Source organism: Puccinia triticina, chromosome 11A (genome assembly GCF_026914185.1).
Source record: "Puccinia triticina chromosome 11A, complete sequence".
NCBI lineage: Eukaryota > Fungi > Basidiomycota > Pucciniomycetes > Pucciniales > Pucciniaceae > Puccinia > Puccinia triticina.
Window position 1 is genome coordinate 5,764,221 of NC_070568.1, and position 20,780 is coordinate 5,785,000.

Here is a 20,780-nt window from a genome sequence, read left to right on the forward strand (position 1 = left end):
AACACCCCCAAATTTTTTCTACCATATAAATACACTCTCCAGAGAATATGTTGAGCCCCAAGGGGGTATTACACATCAGGAACACCTTCTATAAAGCAATTTGGATAAGGATTTGGTGCAGTTCCTTAGTAGGAAATCAAATTAGCCCCCCACTTATAGAAGGCATTCCTGATGTTTAATACCTGCTTGGGGCTCAATTTATTCTCTATAGAGTGTATTCACATCATAGAAAAAATCTGGGGGTGTTTGGAGCACCGTAGCTAAGGATTCAGCAGATTGCCTTTGTAGGAAATCCGCCAAATCAGCCCCCGGCTATACAAGGTGTCCCTGAGGTGTGCTAATACCGTGAAGATCAACATATGTTTTAAAGAGTCTATTTTTATTTCAGAAAAAATTTGGGGCCATTTGGAGCACCTTAGATAAGGTTTTGCGGGATTTCCTTAGTAGGAAATCCGCCAAATTAACCCCCCTGTTCCGCAAGGCCTTCCTGAGTGTTTCTACTGCTGTAAATCTCAAAATATTGTCTAGACAGTGTATCTAGATGGCTGTAAAAATTTGGGAGTGTTTGGGTGCTCCAGTGAGGAGACATGAATATTTCTTTATTTTTTGGGGTTTTTGGTAAAATTAAAATCCCAACTCCCATTTGGGATTGCAAAATTACAATTCCGACTGCCAAAACCACCCCGGGTCAAACTTCGGTCATGAGGAACCAGGGGAGATGTCGCAACCCGGTCCGCGCAACATAAACTGCATTTGGGAGTCAATTTTTTAACTTATGGGAGTCAATTTCTCAACCCCCTATAAAAATTGGTACAACTACAAGGGACTTTTGTCAAGTGGAGAAATCCTTCTTGGACAAAGTGTTTACCTTCTTGCCAATGCCTTGGCTGGATTTTGTAACCTGTTGCTGGTAAGGAGGATTCCTCTTGGAAGCCTCCTTGGCTGGGAGTGGGAGTGGGTGAGTTGGTTCATGCATCCATCAATCATAAAATCATAATTTTTTTTCAGTGGGATTACATAGTAGGGGGATTCAAAGTTGGCCATGCACAACTTGCATGCACTTTTTCAAGTTGGTGTTCAAGGCTTTTATTGAACACCAAATTTCAAAAAAAAAAAAAAAAAAAAATCAAGCAGGCTTAAAGAGTGTAGTACAGTGTGGCTTGCATGCACTTTTGCAACTCGGTATTCAAGAATGAACTTGAACACCAACTTGCAAAAGTGCATGCAAGTTGCATCTGGCCAACTTTGAAACCCCCTAGTGATACTTGAGAGATCCCCTGCAACAAAGGTTTTATGATTTTATGATTTATGCATACATAAACCAACTTTGAACACCTGAAATCAGGGTGTTCAAACAGTGTTTGTACTTTCTTTTGCAGGAGTTTTCTGCTTTATGATTTCATGTGGCAAACATCCTCAAACACCCATTTGCAAACATGCATGTATAGAAGTTGCATCCTGCCAACTTTGAAATCCCCTTCTAGTGATGCTGGACCAGTCTACACATACATAGATATTTACCCGCTTTTTCATTCTTTTTTTCTTTAGATATTTTCAGATAACATATAAGAGACCAACAAAAACAAAACAAAAATCCAACTGAGTAAAAATATTTAAGAATAGGAGGAGAGAATGTAAAAAAAAGAAAGTTTTGGACTTCTTTAGGGTAAGCAAAGCAGGATTTTTGAGAGACATGTAGACCAGAAAGTACAAAAAGAAAAACAATGATCTAAGGAACCATGATCTCTTCCATTCTATTATAAAAAAATATGTACTGCATATATGTTTTTGTGGTTGGTGTTCATGTGCGTATATATATACATGAGTGTGTTTTTTCTCTTTCTTTTTTTCAAAGGAAAAAAGTAATTGAAACAAAGAGAACAGGAGGGAGGTCGAGATGTTTACATGAAATGTCTCCCACCGACACAGAGCACGAACAGCAACACCGACGAACAACGCAAAACAAACAAACAAAAAAGGGAGGAACTGGTAGAGTCAAAAACGGGAAGAAGCGAAGCGCAAGATATCTCGAGAAGAAAGGGACAAAGAGAGACAGAGGAGAGAGATGGGGGGGAGAGAGGAAGGAAGCGGTACGATGATACTAGATAATGGGATGGTCGAGTTGAGGCGGACCAAGCTGAATGGTAACCGAGGAAGAAGCAGGAAGAGGAGGGGAGCCGGAGTTTTGAGGGATAGGCGAGCCGGGCACGGCGGGCAAGAGAGCAGGGCCGGTCTTGGCCTCTTGAACATCCACGACGGGAAGCTCGGCTGCGAGTGCAGGGCCGGCGGTCTGCGGGCGGTCGTCGGTGGAGGGGGAGGGAAGGGTTGGAGACGCCCTGCGGGGCCGGTCCTTGCTATTACTAGCACTCCGACTACTACTGCTGGTGTCGGTGGTGTTACAACGAAGCTTGGAGTCTAAGGCGACCGCTGGGACGATGGATGGACTCTGCGGGGTGGGATACAGGGTCTCCAAGGATGATGAGGGGCCGACAGCCGCAGCCTTCGTCTGCTGTTCCTCGCCGCCAAGAAGGGCGGACACAGAGGCATGGCCATCGAACAGGGCGGGCGCTTGGGGCCTGCTCTTCTGGCCGGGATGCTGGTGGCTGCGCGCGCTACTCGACCGGCTCGAATGGACCGTGTCGGGCTTGGCGCTGGTGGGCTGACCTTGAACTTCGCCGCTCGGCCCCGCAACCCTGCTCCGCCCTTCCCGGCTCCCAGGACTGCTGCTGCTATCGGAAGACACCACGTTCCCGGCGACTTCAGATCGTCGCGAGGAATGATTGTTGAGCGATCCCATTCGCCGTGTGCGCATCACCGCCGCCAGCGCCTTCACCCGGACCTCCTTGGCTGTCTCAGTTGACACCTCGACATCCCCAAAGACGATCTTCCGGGGTAGTTGGGACAACGAAGAGTTCGAGGGAGCGCCTCGAGTAAAGGAGGACGTTGACCGATCTGAACTCCGACGGTGTTCTGACAGATCCCTGATCCGCGTGGATTGGCCACCGACACATACTGGCGAAAGACTCGACCTCGCTCGCGGCGTCTCCACACCTGCTCGATTACCCTCGTCCTCATTCTCTAAAAGTGACAAGCGCGGCTTCGATAGTTCATCAAATGATATGGCTGATGAATGTGTGGAGGTTGCTCCATTTGATAATGAGCGCCTTCGAGCCGATTCATTGAGGGCTGCCAAGAACATCCCCTCCCGCTGTGGATCATGATGACCTTGCCAGGAACTTTGATACGCCTGATGTGATGGTAGCTGTTCTTCAGAAGTTCCATCTGCACGCTGCGATGCGATCATATCTTGGGTCAGAGACATCATCTGATGACTACTCAGCTCATGTTGTTGGAACGATGTGGAAGGATAGCCGTTGGTATGATGATAGTAGCCAGCTGGGACGGATCGTCCCAATACCCGCTGTGGGCTGTCAAATTTCTGTTTTGGTAGCCTCTCGGTCGTTCCGAAATTCCCGAACCTGATTGGGCCTGGGAGTGGTAACAGAGAGAAGTCTGGCATCCGGCCATTGGAAGACATGATGATCGGCGGCCCGGTCGAGTTGAGTAGAGTTTGATGTGCAGACTGAGGTTGTTCACTTCGCCTTCGAGGATTCATCGTGCTGTGTGACATACTTCTGGGTGGCCGCCCACTGTTGATTGTCTGGTTATTGTACCGCGACTTGCTACTTGAGGATGTTGAAGCATGTAATCCGCGGGAGTTTGACCCAAGCTCGTCTCTATTGATCTCAGAGGCAGCAGCCTTTTGTCGACGACCCCCAGAGGAGTGTTTAGGTATTGAGGTCGGACTCAGGGGCAGATTTGGATCGAGTGATTCGGAGTCGTAAAAAAAGGCGGGCGAGGAGGCCATGCTGGATTGATGCAGAGAGCTTGAGGTAGATGCCTGAGCATTCCAGTTCTCAGATCCAGCCGTCTGAAAAAACCGATGAAAGTAATGTCCAGCTGATGCAGCTGAGGTGGCTGGTTTAGAAGACTTATATGAGTCCGAGACATGAGGAACAGGGTGAGACAACGATTGGGGGTTGGTGGATGCTTGTTGTTGGAGTTGATGTTGTTGGAGTTGCAATTGCTGGATTTCGCTGGACAAATAGCCACTGATGGACTCATGATTCCAGTCCAGATCACGATCTAGTGGTGGTGGCTCTGAAGCAATACTTTCAGGCGGGTAGCGAGGCCGCGCGTCCATAGATGAGGTCGCTTGGCTATAGATATGATCTTGCATCAGCCTGGTTGTGAGGGGTGGATACGAGGGTTGCTGTTCAGAGCTCATGAGGGCTTGTTGCTGCTGTTGGAGTAACAACTGCTCTTCGAGGTCGTCTTCCTCTTCTTCTTCTTCGCGAGTGGTGCTGCCAGAGATACCTGATTGGATTGATGAAAATGATAGTCAGTACGGTTCAGTAGGTCAAGTTCAGAGGTGAGGGACGCACTCATGTTGAGGGAAGCTTTGGGATTAGGATTAGGCGCAGATTTTCGTCGTCCTGAGCTGGAAGGAGGGGCCATCAACACACCTTCTTGCCTCTCTTCACAAAGTTCTCTGATCATGACATCAAGCCGATCAGTGCGAGTGGATAAGACCCTCACAGCTCGCATGAATTCTCCTCGGATCTGTGGAGATAAACTCTCAGTGCTCGGCAGCATACAAAGGGGCGATCTCCATCTTTGGCAGGGTGAACAGAAGCTCACAGTAAACAACCCATCCCGTGTAACGGTGCGTGCGACGTTATAGTTAGTTTGGAAAGGATCCTAGAAGGTTCAAGTGACAAGATCAGCAGGAAGTTCTCAAAGATTAATTGAAGAGGATACCGACCTCGATACACAAGCGATTCAGATCGATCTTCAAGAACCCGCCGCGGCCGTCTTTACTTTCCTCGATGTTATCGTGCATCCATCCTTTGGACTCCTTGCTCATTAAGCCCCCGGGCGTACGGACGCTGATGACATCATGCGTGTACCGGAACGTGCTGGAGAAGAACCGGAAGAACTCGATCAAGAGTTCGCCAACATTTTCCCGATTCATACCCACCCAGAAGCGGGGTAAGGCGTCCAGATCATCAAAAAAGTATATGTCGTGTCCTTCGTAAACTGTATCCTCCGGGGGCGTTACTCTTGGTGGAGGAAGCTGCTGTAAATTTCTGTATTTTCATCGGATGTGTATGCGATAGACAGGCAGGCTTTCTTGTCAGCTCAAACTGAAATAAAGCAGATAATATTCAAGGGCTTTACTGACGGCAATACAGGCGCTTTGCGGCCGTTAACCAGGTAATAGATTACCATCAAGACGTATCCATATGAGCTTAGTGTTCCCAAGTATGGATCATTAATTCGCCGCCGTTTGGACCAGACTTTGACTAACAGCCGATCAACCAGAGATGATAAGATTTCAGAGGTGGATGATTGAATCGGTCCGCTACGTGAATGGACTTACGAAACAAGACCATTGTTCGCATCCTTGGGTCAACCATAGCATATGTGAGCAAAAGTCTAGTGTTTTCAAGAGCTAAACGATTTTCAAATCCGATATCACAAGATAATCCAAATGGTTGACCTAGAGAGGGGGGTAGAGAGAGCTTGATGATCGGGATTCGAGCTTTCGGGAGCATCTTAACGGTGAATGCAGTTTCTATCGAAGAATGGAAGATGGCAAGAATTTAGCTGATCGGATTCGTGACATAGTCTTATACTGATCGAACTGTTCGATCTTCGAGTCTAACCAACCTTCTTGGATTAGTTTGCCAAGGATCATGACCATCTCAGCAGGAGTGGGTTTAGGTTTCTGCTCTTTCTCCTCTTCTTCCGCTTGGTTAGGCTGCTGATTTGATGTGGCGGCGGGCGTAGCGGAGACATCGTCGGTGGGGGGTGTTGAGGAAGGCTGTTTTCCGTCGGCTTCTTTAGAATCGGGATTCATACTACTCTCGGTAGTATCATTAGGATCAGCCGATCTTTCTTTGTCCGGTTTATTATTGTCGATCTTGTTCCCCGGCTCGGCAAGATAACACAGATCCATGTCCGAATTACGCAGGGCCAAGCCAGATGCTGTTGAAGCGGAAATGGATATATTTTCAGTTGAAAATTTAATTTACAGAGAAGGGAAAGCGAACAAACCTATTGAGCCGAATGGAAGTAGCCTGGCACCCTTTGAAATCCTATCGGCCAAGGTTTCGAGGTATTGACGAGTTTGCTCCTTGATCTAAAAGAGTGCGATCGCAAGAAAGATGAGATCGGAGTGGATTTCAGCTGGATGTATGAAGGGGAGTGGGGGAATCATACCTGATATTCTTCGGGTGTGGGGAGAACAGATGGGAGGAAGACTTGAGTGATGTAGGTAGCCAGATCGGCCATGTGCTGCTGGTAGTAGGAGAGTTGGTGGGCCTGGACGGCCTGGAATTGAGCTTGAACTTGTGCATGGGCACGGGCTTGTGCTTGTGCTTGCGCTTGCGCTTGTTGATGTTGATGCCTGAGTGCGGTGGTGGTGGAGGTATTTGATGAGGTCCGTCGGGTGGAGTTCGAGGGTCGAGGTTCCCGATGGGCAGCGGAATGGTGGTGTGCTTGTTGTTGGTGGTGGTGATGGTGGTGGCTCTTGGTGGAGTATGGGTTGTTACTTGGGGAGCTGGATGAGGTGGACGGGGTGGTGTGGTTGGGATTGATGGGGGCTGGGGTTGGCCAGGTGTTCTGAGGGGGACTGGCTTGCTGCTGCTGAGGAAGTAGTTGTTTTGCGGCGGAGTTGAGGGTTGAGGTTGGGGAGTGTTGTTTTTCGCTGGTATTGCTGCTGCTGTTGGCTGTTGTTGTTGCTGGTGTTGTAGTCTTTGATTTGGGGTTGTGTTTGAGTGGCGAGGATGATTCTGAGGTTGAGTTGGAGGTGGTTGAGTTTGCGGATGAGGACAGGTTCTTGTTCTTCTGGTGGTGGTGGTGGTAATGCTGCTTTGAGGGTGACATTGCTTCTGCGCTTCCCCTCTCGCCGCTGCTTCCCTCGCTGTTCGTTCTTGTCGTTCTTGAGCTCCTTCTTATCGTTCTCGTTCTCGGCTGGTTCGCTGAGGCTGCTGGTGATGGTCAACTGGGGCAAGTCACCTTCGAGGGAAATGGTCAACAGCAGCTCGGCAGTGGCTGCCGCTGTAAACTTACATCACCAGCTTAAATACACACATACCTCATGTTTTGTCCCCCCTTTCTGACTTTTCCCAAACCCTTTCTGCCCACAATCCATTTCCTCAGCCTCTGGAGGCTGGAGCTGGCTCATCCACAAACGGACAGATATCTATCCGTTTGAGATCTCGAAATCCATTGATGATAGTCTATAACCTTCTCTTCTTTATAACAACCCAGCCTTCTTGTACATAGTCTGGATCATCATCCCTCACATCCACACCCTTAACTTTCTCTCCGACTTGAAGTGTATGTATCCATCATCCGACCATCGGCGTTTAGAGACTCGACCGAGCGGAGACCCAAGCCACCCAGTAGATACCGACGAGAGGGGGGCTCCAAGCTATGATGAATACATACGATGGATTCTTAACTGCGTAAATATTTATGTATTTACGTAAGACTTGCGCCAGCTCAAAGGATATATTCAATCGACTCCATCAAACAGCTTGACTTCCTAACCAAGATCCCCTTGCCACCAGTGCTTCGCCAACTGTTTGCCGCCGTTGCATCAGCTCCTTCTCTCTTTGAAAAGAGTGCTCGAGAGTATCAGTTCACGCAGCATATGCTCGATCTATCCAAGCTCAAAAGGCAAAAAACATACACTTCACCCCTCGCAAACAACTTGGGACGTGTTCATCAATTCAGAAACAAACTAAGATTTCCCAAAAGGAACTCGATCAACTACATAGATTGCAGTTGATCTAAACCATCATGGGCAGAAGGGAATCAGCAGTCCTACTGGACAAGCTGGGATCCATCACAACGGATCACTGTTTTGAAAAAGAAAAAACTACCCTGCTCCCCCCCCCCCCCCCAAAAAAAAAAAAAAAAGGAGTGGCCTAAATGCACACCTTTTACTGCATGCACAACAAAAGTGGGTAGATTTTCCATGCACCAAATGGGTCGGTGTGTTACACACGCCAAGGGTAATGGGGTATCCCATGGCATGCCCAAAAAGAATTAGGGTAAGCCAAAGTGCATACCAAACACACCAAACAGGCTGGTGTGTGCCTATACCCTAACCTAACACCAGTTCCCCCTGGTGGAAGGCTTGCTGTGGCAGCAAAGCCACCCCTCCTGTAGGGAGTGACTTATTCACAAATTCATGATTTTGGCTGAGAAAGAAATCACAAATGGCTGAAGGAGAAATATTAAGCCCCAGCCAGCCTCCCCCTGAGCTCCTGTGGACCTGCCTCAAGGCCAGTTGATACTTTGGGGCCTCAGCTTTCATTTGGTACTAGTCCATCTTTTTGTTGAGATAAATGAGTATCTCTACATCTAGTATGTGCTTCTACCATCTCCACCCACAACTCAGCCTGTACTCTAGCCACTCATAGTCTATTTGTATTTCCTCAGTTGATTACTTACTCATCAAATGATGAGTTTGCTTTTATGATCAATGTGCTCAGACTATGTCCTTGCCCATATCATGGCACTTCACACTTGTTTTTTGTGTCACCTATGTTACCCTCAACAATTTTCACTCTCAACTGTTCTCCTTGTACTAATTTTTTCAATATAATAAGAAAAGTGAAGAAATGTAAATCAAGGATCTAAAATCATCAGGCCTTGTGGTTCTTGGATTCACAAACCCATAGATATCTGCAGATCCTACACCTGTAGCCACTGAATCAGTAAATTTTGTTGCAGATAGGATGTTCACTCTTGAAAAATCTCAAAAAATCCAAAAATGGATCTTCAGAGCAATTTAATATCCTTCAGGAATCATTTGAACTTCAAAACAGATTCCTTCAGTCAGTTTTGGAGCTTTGGCTCTATTGAAACAGCTCATGTAAATATGGTCCAAAATGCACTTTTGCTACGGGGAAAAAGTGGGTTTTGTGCTTGAAAACCCATTTGTGGTATGTTTTGGATTTCTGAAAGTCATATTATTCTACCTGCTGGATTTCTGTAAGTGCCATTTTAGACAATCTTGAGGGTCCCAGGCCATTAGTGCCTGCCAGAGCCCCCTAACATATTAAGGGGTTTTGGCCAGACAGGTACAACTGAGTGAAGGCCCCTCCCTTTTGAAATTCAACCAGAAAGCACCACTTCACAACTTCCTGGCAGGTGCATTGAGGGTACCATGCAATGTGTTCCAGTTAACTGCTAACAGGTATTGGATGGTGATCTTTAACTGGGACATGCCACTGGGTACCTTGGTTTTCTGCCACCAAGCAATATCTGGCTCTTGGCATGTGCCAGTGTGCTCTCCAGACTCCTGGAAATACCTGTGTCAGTGTGAGGGATCATATTGAGAATTTGATGACCTGTAGTAAATGAGGGAGGAGGCCCCTGATGTGCATACACCATCTCATCTGATGTTCAGGAGATTGTCCCCTGTTTCAGCATACCCCAGAGTCACAAAGAAAGATGCCTTGCAGATTTCAATTTACACCCCTTAGGCTCAACTCTTAATTGTTGGCCAAAAGGAATACATCTTCCTAAGCCTGTGACTCATTAACTTTCACATGCATTGGCTGTGCCTCTGAAAGGTGTGTTAATTTGGGTTTTTTGTGTATGCATTGGCTGCACCTCTGATAGGTTTGTTAATGTGGGATCTAGAGAGGCATCCAGAGGTCCCTGAACCTCCACAGGAAGTCCTCCATGGACAGCTCAAGAACACCAGCTGTCTCTCCTACCCACATACTTGCTGAGTATATAATTGTTATCATTCACTGCCCTCTCCTTGGTTTAATCTTTGAGCCCACCTATCTGAAAGAGCAGCACCAGACGCATAGATGCATAGCCCCTCTCCTCACTCATCACTACCTGGTAGCTGGACCTCTCCAAGCCTTCCAAGAGGGCTGGAAAGAAGATCCCACAAGATGGCCAAAACAACCACCAACAATCCCAGGCCAAACTGAAGGTGCTCAGAGAGAGACTTGGGCTAGTAGGACATGGATTGTGCTGATTGGGAATTGTAACAGAAAACAGACGCCTGGCAGCTGCCCGCCAAGCCCTTCTATTCAGATTGTCAAGTGATGATGATTCAAGCCAAACGCAACAACAACAGCAACAAAAACAACAACAACAAAGGATTAAATACTCAACTATGTTTTGTTTTTGTTTGTTTTTTTAAAAAGGGGGGATGTGTGTTTCATGTGTGTGGATTAAAAATTTAAGAAAGAAGTGGGAAGGAACAAGGTTGGGTGGAACGGGGTGCAAAGAGAAGAAAAGAGCAGAAAGAAAGAAGAGGCAAGGCGGGAGCTTCTATGTACAACACTGGCACTGAGGACGGCTGGGGCGACCGGATGAGTCACGCCGAATGAAAAGAGGAGAATCCAACCAGCAGTCGTAAATAACACAAAAAGAAAGAGAAAGAGAGAAAAAAACAATGGTAACCAAGCAGATAGCCAAAAAAACAAACAAACGCTGGTGTGAAAGAGAGATGAAGAAGGAAGAGACAAACTACACAGAAACGATGCTGGAAAGGAAAGCCGAGAGGCGGAAGGTTCTACGTACGGAAGGAGGGACGGTAGGAAGACTGTTCGGCCGGAAACACACACACACACGGAAAGAAAGAAGGGGTGGATTTCGGAAGCACAAGCGAGCGCGACGGGGCGGCGACAGGGTGTCGATCGGGAGCGGGGAAATCTGATCATGTTTTGTGTGGAGAGGTAGGAAGGAAAGAAGAGGAGATGCAGGGACGGGACGAAACGAAACGGGGAGTCTTCATAGCCAAGCGTGGTAAGCAAAAAGCGAGAGAGAAATCGAGCGGAGCAAGGGGGTTCGGACGGTGGGTGAGAGAGGGGATCAGATCACCCCGATTGGAAGCCAAAAAAGGAGCGAAAGAAGAATGAATATATTTATATGTATATCGTACACCACACACACACGAAAAAAAAATGAGGAAAAGGACAGCATTAAAGGGGTGTTTAGGGGGTTCAAAACTAGTTGGAAAAGGGACTGGATTGGAAGAAAGAATGAAGGACATGGGGGCGGTTCTTTCAACACGAGTGGGGAAACGAAAGCAGAGACGGAGCAGGAAGGACAGAACTAAGTAAGATCCAAAAAGAGGAAGCTGGAAGATGGGGGGACGAATGAGACGGCGGCGGCCTAGAAAGTGAAAAAATGGCAAGATGGAGGCGAGGATGGGGGGGCGACAAGCGCTACGCTTTCTGGCCCAAGTCAGCACGCTCGAGGATTTGCAAGTACCTGCAAGCAGAGAGAAGAGCCAAGAGGATGAGAGCCAGAACGAGACAGAAAAAGAGACAGACAATCGGGCTCACAAGTACTTGAAGCTCCAGAGCGAGCCCTTGAGCCGCTTGATGTCGACGGCGTAGAGTCCGGCGAGGCCTCGGAGCCGGGTGATCTCGACAGCTGGCAGAAGAAAGAGAGGGGGAATCAGAGGGGTGAGTTCAAAGACGGGTGGGATGGGGCAGACGTACTGAACCGGACGTCGTCGCCGCTGTCGACCGATGGGTCGTCAGCATAGGAGGGCAACGGCTGGGCACTGGTGGTGTAATCGGCGCCACTGGCGCTGCCGAGACTGCCTCCCGCGGAGGCGGGGTTGTGGCCGGAGGCAGACGGGAGACTGGGGCCGGTGGTGACGTGGCCGAACTGGTCGATGAGCACGCCGATCTGGTGGCTGGTGGTGCTGGTGCTGCCCGTCTGGGGTCTCCGGTTGAAGATCGACTTGAACGGGCCACCGCCGCCGCTCGAAGGGTCCTGGTGCTGGTGCTGCAGCTTCTGTTGCTGCTGCTGCAGCGCTTCAAACACCCCCATCCCCAGACTCGCCACCACTTTCTTCTTCGACCGACGCGTCGCCTTCAGCTTCATCGAGCTCTCTTCTACCACATCGATCCCCATCTCCCACAGTATCTGCTTCAGTTGCGCCATGATCATCGGCGGCAGTTTCGACGAAATCGCATTCTGGTCAATCGCACCATGATGCAGCTTCAGTTTACTGTCGTTGAATGCCCCGCTGCTGCGCTCGGCTCCTGCAGACGGAACGATGGCCGGATTCCTAAATTCGGCCGCAGTAGATGTACTGGGACGGGGATGCGCCAGGGTGAAGCGATGGCTAGCTTTGGAGGATACCGCTGACGTTTGAGTCACGGACTGGTTCGACTATAATCAAACGGAATAGTGAGGAACGCGCCGCAAAGCCCACACAAGTAGAAAGAAACACTTACCATCAGAGGCGCAGGAATGTGCGAAGTGGGCTGGGGCGCGGCTGCAGGAGGATGGCCGTTGAGATTGGTAGGCTGAGCGGGTTGATGAGCCTTGACTCTGGCATCAAAGTCCGTGGGAATAGGTACAGGCGGGGTAAGAAGGTCGTTCGCAGGGGCTTGGGGATGGTTGGCACTCGTCGTACTGCCGTTCAAGCTCTTGAAACGGAACCAATCCATAACGCGCTTGGCTTTGCTGCTGTTGCTGGCTTGGCCAGTGCTGTTGGCAACACTAGCTGCGGGTGTGTGCTGGCTCCAGTTAGGCGAAGCGGTTTGGGTATCCCTTGGAGGAACACTGGTCGCTTCTTCGTGAGTGGGGGTGGCCTCTGCCGAAGGCGGGCCGGATCGTTGTGAGCCAGGTTTTTTCGGGGCCACCACTTGGGGTGCAGAGCCACTAGTCGACATCTTGCTCGATGTGAGGCGGCCATGTGCAGCTGTCAGAGTGGTCCGTCTCTTGACACTAGAGCCTGTGGTGGACTTATCGGAAGTTGGTAGCGGTGGCGGTATGCTACCATCTGTAGCACGGATTGTCGGAGATCCAGCTGCAGTCACACTTGTACCTCGTTGGCGGCGTTTCGACTGATCGGCCTGCGGTGATTCAACAGGCTTGGGAGCAGCAGACGTAACTTTGGCAGACTTCCTGTTGGGGCGAGCGTTTGTAGCAGAAGCAATTTTGCCACTCAAGGGCTCGACGACCATACTCAATGCTTTCCGCCTAGCTGTCTTTGCAACAGGAGGATTGGTCGTGGTGTATCCAGACGACTTCTTGGGGTTGGGGACGGGTGGGGGATTGGCGGACTGAGTTGTGTTGGTACCAAGAAGTCGAGAGAAGAATCGGTCGGTTGACAATCCTTTCCTGTGGCGAGCCTGTGATTTGGCGGCGCTCGTTTTGGATGTACCATTGGGTAGTGCAGAGTTTTGAGACGCAGTACTAAAGGAGACTTGGCTGGAGCTTTTGACAGCCCTGCAGATTACCATCACAAGAAGAAAAAGGATGGTTTATATTAGCATGTTGGAAATCATCTATAAAAAAAAATGAAGGATTGTAGAAGGACGAACCCGGTTGCAGCCAAAGGCTTCTGGGAGGGCGAAGGGAAAGGAACGGTGGGGGTAGGGGTCTCATCAGAGCCAGCCGTGCTCGGGTCAAGTGTCTTGGAAGTATTAGCGGTGGAAGCTTTGTGAGTTCGGCCCGGCTGGGGAGTAGTCTGAAGCTGAGACTCGTGGCCATGCTTGGGTGTAGAAGAGAGTGAGGTGGCAGGAGCTGGTGGAGACATCCGAGGTGTGCTGGTCTGACCCTCATCTGCAACTTGGGTTAGGCCATTTGACTCCAAAGCCTCCCCGGCAGTGGTCGAGGGTTCGGCGTGCTTGCCTTTGCCCTTGGCAACCCCAGTGTATTCGACTTGAACGGTGTAGCGATGTTGGGACTGAGAAGCCGGGGGATGCGCGGCAGTACCGCCCACCTTGCGCTTCTTACCGCTGCCACTAGTACCGCTGGTCTTGTGATTTTCATCGATAACCATCTTGTCATTCGGGATTTGAGGCACAGTTGCGATCTCTTCATTCTCCTTGTTGAGTGAGGAAACTGGGACAATGACGGCTGATTGGGCCTGTTGGTGGCGTCGACTGGAGGTGGCGGGAGGAGTGGTTAGTTGGTTACTGTTGGAGTGTAGATGAGTGACTGCGCCTCCAGAGGCTTGACGCTGTTGTTGCTGGTAGGCCCCGATAGCGTGGGCGGACTGTAGGGATTCGTCAGGGTTGACCATTGCGGATGAAGGGACAACCATGGCACTCTGATGGCCTCGGGCTTTGTTGGCAGCTGACGCATTGCCGGAGCCATGGACCCGATTACCATCGGCTCCGGTGCTGGGTTGGGATCGATTGGCGTTGTTGGCAGCCATGAGTTGTCGTTGGCGTTGGAGCATCAATCGCTTGGCCTGTTCGTTTTCTTCCGAGAGACGTTCGAGCTCCTCCAATGAACGGGTGAACAGATGGTGGTACTTTGCAAGCCACGAATGATTGGCGACATCCTTGAGCGAACAACGCTTGAGAGGGTCGGGAACAAGCATCTTGAGGAGCAAGTCTTTGGGTTCGTCTGTGATCCAGTCGGGGAAGCTGAGGGGTGTGTTGATGATGTACTTGTAGAGCAGGTTGATGTTGTCACCATCTGGGTTGGAGGGATCATCGTCAAAGGGCAAGTATCCGGCCAACATGGCATAGAGGATGACGCCGCATGACCAAACGTCGACTTGAGAGCCGACGTAGCGGCCGTCCTGGACGACCAGTTCGGGGGCGGCGTAGCAGGGCGATCCGCATGAGGTGGCCATGAGATCATTGGTGCGATCCTCGAAGCGATTGGCAAAGCCGAAGTCGGTGATGATGATGTTGCGATTGCGGTCTAGTAGCAGGTTTTCTAGCTTCAAGTCCCGATGAACGATCTTTTTAGCGTGCAGATAGGTGACGCCGGAGATGAGCTGTGCAAAAAGTTTTGAAGCGTCCTTCTCTTTCAAGTAACGGTGGGCCAAGATGTGGTCGAACAGTTCTCCGCCTGGATGAAAGAAGAAAAGAAAAAAAAAAAAAAAAAACACTGAGTGTGAGAGTCAATGATCAAGGGGAGTGGGTGGTGTCTGCATACCAGAGGCATATTCGAGGACGATTCCAATGTATTTTTCGGTTTCAATCACATCGTAGAGCCTGACGATGTTGGGGTGCTTGACGAGTTTGAGGACATCGATTTCGCGAGCAACCTTGATCATCCTGGCCTGGGTGTCCACGTTCCCCCGCTTGATCAGTTTGATTGCGACCTCCTCGCCCCACCGGTCGGGCGATGAATGGACACCCAGCTTGACTTTCCCGAATTCGCCTTCGCCCTAGATAAGCGGTAGTGTTTGTGAGTTGGTTTTATCTATCTGATTTTTGGCTGGTGTTTCTTTTTTTATGGCTTACAAGGGTTTGGAGGAGCAGATAGGGGCCGAAATATACACGCTGGCGGGGCATGGGGTGGGATGGGCCGACCATATTGACAGGTGAGGCGAGTGGCTCGTGTGGGGTGGTCGGAGTTTGATGGACAGAGCGGTGTCTCGACTGGGAGGCGACGGGGGAGGGAGCGTCGACATGGTGGGACTGCGATGGCTGGCGGGTGGCATGCTGGGGCGGGTGCATGTTGGGGGATGGGTGGGTGGGTGGGTTAGTGCTGAAGGAGCGGTGAGGGGGCTGGGCAGAGACAGACGGCGGGCTGCTGGCGGGGAGGGGAGGGGCTGGCTGGCTTGATGTATCTGGCAGGCTGGCTGGAGGGGGAGATAGCAGGGGGAGATAGAGGGGGGGAAGGGGGGCCCTGGAGCAGGAGGAGGCAGGCCCAATGCGAGGAGGGGGATGTAGACGAGAGAAAGTGTGTGTGTGTGGAATGAAATGAAAAGAAAAGAAAAGAAAAGAAAAGAAAAGAAAAGAAAGCTCAGTGGAGCCTGTCTATCGTTGGCGTGGGCGGCGCAGTGTCTGTGCCACTCCAGTCGAGCTGGCCTCGGTTACAAGGGGAGGGGGGGAAAGTCACAGCCAGGACAGCCCGCGAGGGAGAGTGGGATAAATGGGAGGGGCGGAGGGGGACAGTGGTTGTTAAGCAGGCAACGGGCAGCGCAGAAGGTGGGAGAGCTGGGTAGAGTCAGGCCGAGAAGGGGCCAGCGGAGAGAAGAGAATACACCAACACCACAAAAAAAAAAAAAAAAAAAAACAACCACCCTCTCCACAGTGGACGACGACAGAGTAGGGCTCAGGAATGTAGTTGTGTAGGAGCTCCCTCCATACACTGATGGACGATTGCTGCAAAAAACAATGGCTAAGCAAGCAAAAGACAAACGAAAGACATCCAACTTCAGCCCTTCTTGCAGTGGAGTGCTCCAGGCCAGAGCAGCAGTCCAAGCCAGTCAAAAAAAGGGCAATTAAACTTCCGCTGGGAACATGCCAGCCGGCGCTTCCCAAGCTCCCATCACCAACTGAACAGCCAGGGATCGAGGTCACGATGTGGATGATGATGCTGAGATGACGGATGAGAGAAACAAATGCAAAATCTACCAAGATCGAAGACGCCCTTCGAGCCAGCATATCCAGGCCCACGAATGAATGGCTGCTCATGTTGTTGGTTGACCTCAGCAGCAAGAGATCCACTCACTCCGCTGATCAACTACATCCATCCACACTGGAGTCTCGGTCTGGCGGCCATGATCTCTAATATTTGCTTTCCGTGAGACAAACGGGCGCTATGAGTCACAGGCACTATCCCGGAAGCACAATCGCTCGTGGGGGATCATCTCAGCGATCTCGGATCTGGGGGGCGCCAGATGGACGCCGAGCAGGCCTCGATAGCCTGCATATAATCCATCCCGACTAAAGAACTAATAGCTCTCTCGAGAGCTCTCCAAGCCAGCGATTCGGCTGTCACACAACACATTTTCATGAGACCTGTTGGAAACCCAGAATTTGGATTTCTGTCGGAACAAACAATTTCTGCTTGTTCTCCGGGCTAATGTAAGCGTGGCATGGGGAGCCCTGCAACGGAGATCATCTCGTGAGACTGGTGGAGCTGCATAACTCTACATAGCTAGCTCGCTTTACGTCGTCGTCAACGAAGGCATGGTAGGGTCCCGGGGAAGCAAATGCCAACCCAACCCGCTTCGCCAGCCTTGCGTGCAGCTGGAGCCAATTCGAGTCTTGGATCTTCATCAACTGCCGTCCAACCGCCACCGGGCTCTTGACGGCCGTCATGCGAGCACTGCGATCGTCCACCTTCCAACTACAAACTTAGCCCAACTCCCCAGAGCCCTGGTACTCGTGCGCGGTCAGCATGTTGGCCGGAGAGCTTGGGGTGTGTTGGCAGGGGAAAATGTGGCCCAAACATTTGCCCCAAGGAACCCCGTTCGGCCAGACACAACCAGCCAAAAAGCCTGCTTTTGTTTCTCTCTCTTTCTGCGCTCACCCGGGGTGGGGTACTTCACCATCAATAAATTACTGAAATTTCTATTTTCCGGTGTGGGTGTGCTGCCTGATCAGTAGCAGCTGCTCTGGCCCCGTGAATAAGGTGTCTCCAAGAGAGAACTCACATCCTCAGGAATGGATGCCATGAGCCCAGAATATGCCAAAAGAAAAAAGGCATGGTGGTCAAGCCAAGATGCTTGACTACTTGCAGTCAAAAGTTCACAGGGGGTTCTGTTGAGGGGCAAGCAGGGGGAGACTGAAAGTCCCAGATGCAGTTCTTGTGAAAGCTGATTGACAAGCACAAGGATCATGGTTTGGATTCAGTGCAGAAGCTGCCATGGGATATACACTGCAAGAAAGTGTCAGGCAAGTCACAGCAGTTGACATGAGGCATTCTCCTGTGTAACTTCCATTTTCTAGCTCCACTCAAGCAGACATTGGTCTTTTTGGCACAGTCACTGTGCACATTGAAGCTTGGTTGAAGGCAAAATATGACAAACGCTGAAGTTCCATATGTCAACTGGTGGCACTTGCTTGACTTTTTCTTGCAGTGATAGGACCCTGGAAACGCCCCAAGTAGGTGGGTAATCTAAATTTAATTTCCATTTTTTTTTGAAAGATGGTAGGCATGAAGTTGGTATGAATGGCCATCAAAGTTGAATTTTGAAATCATAAAACATTCAAATCATAAAATCATAAAATCCTAAAACTTATTTAAGTGGTGATTTATATGTACCATTTTAGAAATTTTGCTCTGCTTTGACTGTTTGGGTGGGACATATCTTTTCAGCTTGGAAGTGTATGATTTGATGATGTTATGATTTTATGCAAGTCAAATTTGAAGACCCTAGTTGGAACCCAAAAGCATCAAACATGGCAAATGTATGAACTTTCCGCCAAAATTTAGTTAAATCTGCTACTACCCATAGAACCCGGCTTTTCATTGGGGTTTTGGGGTTCCCCGGGGGTATTTTGCCTCAAGTATACACACCAAAATGCATTAATTGGCCAAAAAGAAGCAATTCCCTGGTCCCCATACCCACATGTATAAGGGGTTTCCAGGGTCCTTGCAGGATCAATCCCAGCATATGTACAGTTTTTTTTTACCATGATAGCTCCTAGTCTGAGTTTCCATGGCCTCAAGAAGTGGAAAAGTAAATATGAATTCAACTGCAGGGTTTAATTGACCTACATCATCATCTTGCAAGACAAAGGAGCAGAGAATTTGGAGCTGATGATTCATTCAGAAATGCTAAGCTATAAATTTTTATGCTACCAGATGACTGGTAAAATGAGGCTGACTTTTGGGTTCAGTGAACACATGCTTGATAATGGGAGACTTCCTGTAGGATCTAGGCCTCCTTAGCAGAATAAATATCCACAGATCTACCAGGGTCTGGTATATTTTGTTCTGTCCAGCTCAGCAGCCTTCCTCTCATACAACCCGCTCAAGTAACCCCTCCCATGAATGGGGAGCTTGGAGGGGTTCATGTGCTAACCTGGAGGGTTCTCAGCCAGCAGGAAAGATGGGCTGTCTATGTGGACTGCATCTCTGTATTTGTTTGTATCATGTCTGCTATGGGAGGACAGATCTGCCTGTGCATCTGTTGGGTGGCAGATCTGTGAGATTGTCTGTTAGGGGGGCATAGATCCTACAGGAAGTACCTTCATGATCAGACCTGTAAGAGGAATGAGAAATAATACTTGCTGGTACTTAGAAGTTGACAATTTTGACATTGATTACATGCTGCACAAAGTGGCCAGTAAAATCAACACTATCATTAGACTATTTTCTTTCCAGATCTTAGCAATTCTGGCCAGGACAAGTCACTAAGCATCTCAAGCATATGCATAATTTTTTTGAAGCTTATCTGCCACCTGTCTCAGTCATGAAAGGAGTGGTATGCCAGAGTAGCAACAATTCAAATTACTGCCTGTACCACTCAAGTGCTTGTCCTTGTTGAAATTAAAACATCAGAGGACTGGTGGTTTTGACTTTCAGCTTCTTTATGAGAAACTTGCTCCACCTAAAGGGTGTCCAATGGGAACCAAACAAGCCATAGATTGATCTTTGCAAGTCTCTTTTTTTCAGACGGCACCGCAAGCATGTACAGTCACTGGACAGAAACATTGGTACCACCAAAAGCTCATTCTAGAAGGCCAACCCACAAACTTGAAGTCATGAGGATTTGAGAACAAATGTGTAAAATGACTTCAGAAGAATGAATATAACAAAATAAAAAGTATTTGGAACATCACAAAACTTATAAAATTGCTTGCATTAAATGATGATTTTGGAAAATCTTCAATACCATTCCAAAAAAATTATGAATAATCAGAATCAATAGATTTACATCTGAAATGAATGATAATAAATGAAAAAAAATGAAGTCCAAAATCCATTCTGAAATTTTGCCGGCAGTGAGAACACTTCAAACACTGATTTTTTGTTGCCTGCAGTGCAGTTTTGTACTTTTTGATGTGTTTTCACTGCCCATAAAATTTCAGAATGGATTTTGGACTTCATTTTTTTCATTTATTATCATTCATTTCACATGTCAATCTATTGATTCTGATTATTCATTATTTTTTTGGAATGGTATTGAAGATTTTCCAAAATCATCATTTAATGCAAGCAATTTTGTAAGTTTTGTGATGTTCCAAATACTTTTTATTTTGTTATATTCATTCTTCTGAAGTCATTTTACACATTTGTTCTCAAATCCTCATGACTTCAAGTTTGTGGGTTGGCCTTCTAGAATGAGCTTTTGGTGGTACCAATGTATCTGTCCAGTGACTGTACCAAGGGAGAGCTCCTCACTGACCAACATCTGTTCCACCAGGGTTTAGCAAGCATGTACCAAGGGAGAGCTCCTCACTGACCAACATCTGTTCCACCTTACATTTCAAATAGCCCACATGCGGGCCAATGACGCTGGGACAAGATGACTCAAGAAACAGCACCCTGTTGCTTGATGTTTTTATTATATGAATTGAGAATGGAATTGATCAAATCTACCATGAAGAGAAAGTGAAACAGCGTTTTCACATTTCTTTTGAAGCTGAGACAACAAACAAGTACAGCCAAAGCGGGACAAACGTCGACATAGAGAACAAAATAGAGTATATATATATGCCGGTTTCTCTAACTTGTGCTTGGTGTACTTCATGGGAGAACGCCAAAGCATTTTATCTAGTTGTCTTTCATTTCAGCGGCCAATTTATCAGCCTTGGCCTTGACGTCATCGATGGCACCGACCATGTAGAAGGCACTTTCGGGTAAGTGGTCGTGTTGACCAGCGAGGATACCCTTGAACGATTCAATGGTGTCCTTCAAGGGGACAAGTCGGCCTTCAAGACCTGTGAAGACCTCAGCGACAGCAAATGGTTGGGACATCTGGGCGACGAGAAACATTCCTCAGTCAGCAAGTCGCACATGAGCAAAGAACAAAAACGTGCTTACAAATCGCTGAACCTTTCGTG

The 20,780-nt window shown here is 48.7% G+C and overlaps 3 protein-coding genes across 3 annotated transcripts in view; all 3 read right to left on the reverse strand.

The window, feature by feature from the left end:
• Positions 1-2,101: 2,101 nt before the first annotated feature.
• PtA15_11A556 (uncharacterized protein) lies at positions 2,102-7,430 on the reverse strand (the record flags this gene model as incomplete). Its single annotated transcript, XM_053161476.1, has 11 exons — positions 2,102-4,377; positions 4,446-4,623; positions 4,702-4,761; positions 4,826-5,150; positions 5,246-5,366; positions 5,444-5,638; positions 5,734-6,051; positions 6,121-6,205; positions 6,286-6,396; positions 6,481-6,711; positions 7,428-7,430. 11 exons carry the CDS (start codon positions 7,428-7,430, stop codon positions 2,102-2,104), a joined length of 3,903 nt encoding a protein of 1,300 aa, XP_053025419.1.
• A 3,843-nt stretch (positions 7,431-11,273) lies between these two features.
• On the reverse strand, positions 11,274-17,087 carry PtA15_11A557 (uncharacterized protein; the record flags this gene model as incomplete). Its single annotated transcript, XM_053161477.1, has 8 exons — positions 11,274-11,319; positions 11,394-11,484; positions 11,553-12,234; positions 12,300-13,299; positions 13,395-14,880; positions 14,968-15,202; positions 15,279-15,455; positions 16,938-17,087. The coding sequence occupies 8 exons, from the start codon at positions 17,085-17,087 to the stop codon at positions 11,274-11,276; spliced, it is 3,867 nt and encodes a 1,288-aa protein (XP_053025420.1).
• A 3,403-nt stretch (positions 17,088-20,490) lies between these two features.
• The window catches only part of PtA15_11A558 (uncharacterized protein), a gene marked incomplete at both ends in the record, with an annotated part of 2,360 nt that continues 2,070 nt past the window's right edge, over positions 20,491-20,780 (reverse strand). Inside the window, 2 exons of the mRNA XM_053161478.1 lie at positions 20,491-20,694; positions 20,761-20,780. The exon at positions 20,761-20,780 is cut by the window's right edge and continues 51 nt beyond it. Of these exons, the coding sequence (XP_053025421.1) occupies positions 20,491-20,694; positions 20,761-20,780 (224 nt within the window). The remainder of the gene's footprint in view (positions 20,695-20,760) is intronic.